The sequence below is a fragment of the Etheostoma spectabile genome, unplaced genomic scaffold, assembly GCF_008692095.1.
Source record: "Etheostoma spectabile isolate EspeVRDwgs_2016 unplaced genomic scaffold, UIUC_Espe_1.0 scaffold00569977, whole genome shotgun sequence".
NCBI lineage: Eukaryota > Metazoa > Chordata > Actinopteri > Perciformes > Percidae > Etheostoma > Etheostoma spectabile.
This window is the reverse complement of record NW_022605463.1, coordinates 8238-14663: the sequence shown is the minus strand read 5'-3', so window position 1 is coordinate 14663 and position 6426 is coordinate 8238. Positions and strand designations below refer to the sequence as shown.

At 49.2% G+C, this 6426-nt stretch overlaps 1 protein-coding gene across 1 annotated transcript; it reads left to right on the top strand.

Moving 5' to 3' along the window:
* The first annotated feature begins 1258 nt into the window (after positions 1 to 1258).
* Positions 1259 to 6194, top strand: LOC116685551 (uncharacterized). Its single transcript, XM_032510556.1, has 6 exons — positions 1259 to 1845; positions 3507 to 4249; positions 4332 to 4731; positions 4820 to 4906; positions 5018 to 5092; positions 5362 to 6194. The coding sequence occupies exons 2-6, from the start codon at positions 4223 to 4225 to the stop codon at positions 6192 to 6194; spliced, it is 1422 nt and encodes a 473-aa protein (XP_032366447.1). The 5' UTR covers positions 1259 to 1845; positions 3507 to 4222.
* Positions 6195 to 6426: the final 232 nt, after the last annotated feature.

Below are 6426 nucleotides of genomic sequence, written 5' to 3'. Positions count from 1 at the left end.
GGGGAGGAGTTGTTGTTGCTGTTAGCAGGTTAGCAGCTTAGCATTGTTTACCTTCAGGGTTCTGTCTCTGTGTGTATGTTAGCAGTGGTTTAACAACCGGATGTAAGTTAGCGTCACGTTAGCCCCTCAGATGCTAACATGCAGTCAAAGGTCCTCTATACGTAGTTAGCATCTCTCCCGCTAGCTGTTAGCTGTTAGCATTCACAGTGAAGGTAAACACGCTTCCATTATCGACACGCCTCCTCGGACGGGCTCCTGGCGGCTGTCACGCCTCCATAACCAGTCGCTGCAGGCATTCATGGGGATTTATTAGTCGAGTTTGATCGGTTCGTGTTTGATCGGGTGGTGTGAGTATGACTGAACACACAGATAACACTAAAAAACACGAGAAAAAGCCGAGCGGGGGATGCAGCGCCAGACTCCGTTCTAAAAACTGCCTATTTAGTGTTCCTTGCATACTGAGCACACATTACAACATAACTGAAGCCTTTGTTGTAACATAATATATATTATATATAATAATTAATTCGGCATTAAGTTCAACTACGAACCGGACACTATAACAGTAAACGTGTACTTATTAAACTGATTGAGAGACTGATCGCTGTAATCCACGGGCGGTGTGTTTGAGCGAGGACAGACATTCAACACTTCAAGTTACAAGTCTGACTTAATTTTTGGGGGGGTTTTTTCATGCCGAATTGTAAGCACTAACTAAATATTTAAGAAACAATAGGTTTTCATAAATACGACGTTTAGTGGTATGTGCTGAGAATTGGAGAAAGTTCAAATTGGCGGGTATTTGTATGGATCTGGAGTGGATCTATTAGCTGTGATCTGGTCCAGTCTGATCGAATAACTGATTAATACTACTATAGGAAGACACTGTGATGCTGTCCAACTCTTATTTCATAACGTGTTACACTCTAAATAATCTGATTTTAACTGTATAAATGACTGACATCTACACTACTCTCCAGAAGTGTTTACCTGGTAGGGTCCGCTGTTACCATGGAGACTGCTGTATTCATGCCGAATGGAAGAGTCCTAACTAGTTATTTATGACACATTTGATTTTCTTTCTACGATGTTAGGTTATGTGCTCATTGGTGGATGAGCTTTCATTGCCAGGGATTGTCTGGAGTCTGGAGTGGCGCCATGATGTCTGATTTTGCGGATTTATTTACTATTAATTGGGATCTGGTGCAGTTTGTTGATACCTGTGTATTTTTTGATCAGGTTCCTCCTCCGTTGCCGTGGGGACCATCAGGACCACACTGTGATTGCCATGGCGAACCGGACCGAGACAAAATCTTTGGACCAAACCAACTGTCCCGAGAAGAACCAACGAAGCCCAGCGGCCGCCGTCTCCGCCGCCGCGCTGCTGCAGGCACTGTCGCTTTAAGTGGCGGGGCCAGAGACTCACGAGGCTGAGCCAGAAGGAAAGGGGCGGAGTCAGGAGGAGAAGAGGCGTGGTCAAGAGAACGGGCGAAGCCTTGACGATAAGAGGACTGGTTCGGACGATAATGGGCGGGACACGAGACAGAAGAGGCGTGGCCATGGTGTTGAATGGGCGGCGTCTGATAGAAAGGGGCGTGGCCAGGAGGAGAAGAAGGAAGGCGTGACGGTGAAGCGGACGTGCAGCGACGGGAGGAGGCGCTGGGATAAGAAACACTACTGCGTGTTCTGCGGCGGCCGCAGGTGAAGATCGCTCGCCACCTGCTGAGGAAACACGCCGACCAACAGGAAGTGGCGGCCGCCAGCACGCTGCCCACGGGCTCCAAACAACGCCACCTGCTGCTGGAGCACCTGCGCTGCCGCGGAAACTACATGCACAACATCGAGGTAGCGTTAACGAGACCTCTCTATAATCTACAGATAGAGGTCTAGACCTCTCTATAATCTACAGATCTACAGATAGAGAGGTCTAGACCTCTCTATAATTTACAGATAGAGCAGGTCTAGACTTCTCTATAATCTACAGATAGAGCAGGTCTAGACCTCTCTATAATTTACAGATAGAGCAGGTCTAGACTTCTCTATAATCTACAGATAGAGCAGGTCTAGACTTCTCTATAATCTACAGATAGAGCAGGTCTAGACACTCTATAATTTACACATAGAGCAGGTCTAGACCTCTCTATAATTTACAGATAGAGCAGGTCTAGACTTCTCTATAATCTACAGATAGAGGTCTAGACCTCTCTATAATTTACAGATAGAGCAGGTCTAGACCTCTCTATAATCTACAGATAGAGCAGGTCTAGACTTCTCTATAATCTACAGATAGAGGTATAGACCTCTCTATAATTTACAGATAGAGCAGGTCTAGACCTCTCTATAATCTACAGATAGAGCAGGTCTAGACCTCTCTATAATTTACAGATAGAGCAGGTCTAGACCTCTCTATAATTTACAGATAGAGCAGGTCTAGACCTCTCTATAATTTACAGATAGAGCAGGTCTAGACCTCTCTATAATCTACAGATAGAGTAGGTCTAGACCTCTCTATAATTTACAGATAGAGCAGGTCTAGACCTCTCTATAATCTACAGATAGAGCAGGTCTAGACCTCTCTATAATTTACAGATAGAGCAGGTCTAGACCTCTCTATAATTTACAGATAGAGCAGGTCTAGACCTCTCTATAATCTACAGATAGAGCAGGTCTAGACCTCTCTATAATCTACAGATAGAGCAGGTCTAGACCTCTCTATAATCTACAGATAGAGCAGGGTTAGACCTCTCTATAATTTACAGATAGAGCAGGTCTAGACTTCTCTATAATCTACAGATAGAGCAGGTCTAGACCTCTCTATAATCTACAGATAGAGCAGGTCTAGACTTCTCTATAATCTACAGATAGAGCAGGTCTAGACCTCTCTATAATCTACAGATAGAGCAGGTCTAGACCTCTCTATAATCTACAGATAGAGCAGGTCTAGACCTATCTATAATCTACAGATAGAGGTCTAGACCTCTCTATAATCTACAGATAGAGGTCTATACCTCTCTATAATCTACAGACAGAGCACGTCTAGACCTGGTAGGTGGAGTCTGACGGGGCCGGTAGGGGGGGTGATGAACAGTGGTAATAACAGTCACAATAAAGATAATGAAACAATGACTAGAAATGATGGTAGTAGTAGTAGTTCATGTCATAGCAGGACACTGCAGGGCATCCAGAGCGTAGCAGGGTGTAGCCGGGGGGGGGGGGCAGCAGGACACTGCAGGGCATCCAGAGCGTAGCAGGGTGTAGCCGGGACCACGGCAACAGCTGCAACCAAGATCTGGTGCCATCCTAATACCTGTTCTCAGTGAGAGGGGTTTGACCCAGACCTACAGATGTTCACTTATGTTTCCATCACTCGGCTCAGATTTTACCACCAGGTCAGAAGGGGGCCCTCTGTCTGTTGACCTGCAGAGCAAACTACCTGCACAATATTCAGTTTGTTCTCTGTCTGTCTGCCTGTCCTCCTGTCTCTCTGCCTGTCTGTCTGTCTCCAGGTGATCAGACAGGGCAGTGGAGAGATCGTCCCGTGGCGTCAGCCCTCAGAGGAAGTGGATGCGAGGAACTACCTCCCCTGCCCGCTCTGCCTCGGTTTCTTTCTCCGCGCTGATCTCTGGAAACATCAGGCGTCCTGCCGCAAGAAGCTGACCGCTGATCACTCAAGAGACCCCGCCTCCACAGCAGACACAACCACTGACCCCTCAAGAGACCCCCGCCTCCACAGCAGACACAACCACTGACCCCTCAAGAGACCCCGCCTCCACAGCAGACACAACCACTGACCCCTCAAGAGACCCCACCTCCACAGCAGACACAACCACTGACCCTCAAGAGACTCCGCCTCCACAGCAGACACTACCACTGACCCCTCAAGAGACTCCGCCTCCACAGCAGACACAACCACTGACCCCTGCAGAGACCCCGCCTCCACAGCAGACACAAGGTCTGATCCCACAGGTAAGTCGGCCTGTGGTCCAGCAGCCAACAGGGCCACAGAGGATGCACCTTCTGACCCCTTGGGAGATACAACCGCAACACGCCAGACCGGGACCAAACGGCCAATGACCTCTGACCACAGGGTGGATCAGGAAGGGACCTGTGACCCCGGTGGGGCAGAGCTGCCAAGGAAGCGCAGCAGGTCCAGGCTGCAGCGTCCCGCCTCCTTCCCATTTCCAGCGGAGCGTCTGAGAGCTGCAGCGAAGTCCTGCATCGCATGAACCAGGACCACGTGTCACACCAGGTCTGTGCACTCTCTACCCGTCTGTCTCTCTACCCGTCTTTCTCTCTACCGGTCTTTGTGCTGACTCCTCCGCTCTGTCTAGGTCAAGTCTGATTGGCTGATCTGTAAATATGGAAACAAGTTGATGGGGAACCAAGATGGCAGCCAGAGGAGGTACGACTATGTCAGTCAGAAGCTGCGGGAGCTCGGCAGGTTTGTCCTCGCTGCTAAATCTCTGGACTCTGGCGTTCGGACCCTGCAGGACCTTCTGGCTCCGAACCGACTCAGCATGGTACTGGCCGCTGCCAGAAAGGCTTCAGGATACCGCTGGAGTCGCCCTCCGCTGGCCGTGAAGACCACCCTGAAGACGGTTTGTGAGATCGCCATTGGAGAGAATCTGCAGGACGGAGACTGGGAGGCTGCAGCCAAGACCACCGACTTCTATCATGTGCTGGGGAGGGAGTGGGACAACCTGGGGCTGCTGGACCCCGACCCCCACACAGGTACAACCTGAGGCAACCATGTAGTATGTCTGGTTAAATGTTATATTCAATGTTAGTTAACCCCCCACTGCTTTGCATTTTATTCTAGCCACTTCAGTAGAAGTTAAGCTGAAGAAACGATTGGTCCACTCAGTAAGTGAGAAGGGTAAAGAGCCGTCTGACCCAAGACCAGAGGGTGAGTCCTGATCCTGACCGTTGATCTTTACCCCTGTCCATGCACAGTATGCACAGAGTAGGAATGACTGAGTGCTGTTTGACTGTTTTCTTTCTCTCTACCTGTCCGTAGTTCCAGCACAAAGTAGTAACCGACCGCTGAATTCCATGATTCAAATAGAGTCCAGACTGCAGACTCCCATCACAGGTGGGTCCTCCTGGATTTAGCTTGCCATCAATCCATTAATAATAGGACTCACAATTCAATTTGACTTTTGATTAAAACTTTTCAGCAGTGACGACAATGCCACAGTAGAGGCCACGAGATGGCAGAAGTTACATATTTACAACAACAGTTTGAGTTCTCTCAGAGTTTACAGGGTGCACATGAATGCACCATTAGTTTACGTGTTCGGAAAGTCTGTATGTGTTCAGGAAGACTATCTGCATTGATTAACTTTTCCATCTGTCTTTCAGTCCCTGCTGCTCCGAGGAAGGTCCGACGTCGGCCCTGGTCGTCTGCAGAGAAGGAGGCAGTCTGGAGACAGTTGGGAGTCCACGTTCTGGTCCAGTCTGTGCCAGGGAAGGAGGTCTGTCAGCGCTGTCTGGACCTGGAGCCGGTCCTCAGAGGGCGACACTGGAAGGACATCAAGAACCAAGTCCACAACCAGATCCAGAGTCAAAAGAAGCAGCAGTTCCACGCTCAGATGGACCTTCAGGACAACCAGGAACCACAAGAGAAAATCCAAAATCACAAGAAGCAGTACCAGGCTCAAGTAGACCAACAAGGCACAGACCACAACCAGAAGAATACCCAGATGAACCTCCAGGACCAGGACAACATTCAGAATCACGAGAAACAACAGTACCATACCCAGATGAACCTCCAGGACCAGGACAACATTCAGAATCTGAAGAAACAGCAGTTCCAGACCCAGATGGACCTCCAGGACCAGGACAACATTCGGAATCACAAGAAACCGCAGTACCATACCCAGATGGACCTCCAGGACCAGGACAACATTCAGAATCACAAGAAACAGCAGTACCATACCCAGATGGACCTCCAGGAACAGGACAACATTCAGAATCACAAGAAACAGCAGTACAATACCCAGATGAACCTTCAGGACCAGGACAACATTCAGAATCTGAAGAAACATCAGTACCGCACCAGATGGACCTCCAGGACCAGGACAACATTCGGATTCACAAGAAACAGCAGTACCAGACCCAGATGGATCTTGAAATTCACAAAAAGCAGCTGTGCCTGCGAGATTAGCTCACCAGGACCAAATTCAGATCCATAAAAAGCAGATGTACCCAATGGGCGAGCATCGGGACACTTCAATACTGACGGGTCCACATTATGATTCTGAGGGGCCACATCGAGCCCCTGCTCAGTCCCTACTGGAGCGGGAGCCCGCTCTTAGTCCATACCATTCCCACACAGGACTTTGGGGCCTCACATGGACCAGCTGCTGTCCAGATCAGAGTGGACTGACGAGTCTTTGGCCCAACACTACTCAGCCAGCAGGCAGC

What these genes read in the sequence shown, in the direction of transcription:
- LOC116685551 (XM_032510556.1), top strand. Translation starts at nt 4,223, where the DNA reads ATGAACCAGGACCACGTGTCACACCAG. An exon ending in GGACCCCGACCCCCACACAG is followed by an intron (nt 4,732 to 4,819) that starts GTACAACCTGAG and finishes ATTTTATTCTAG; the next exon opens with CCACTTCAGTAGAAGTTAAG. An exon ending in ACTGCAGACTCCCATCACAG is followed by an intron (nt 5,093 to 5,361) that starts GTGGGTCCTCCT and finishes TCTGTCTTTCAG; the next exon opens with TCCCTGCTGCTCCGAGGAAG.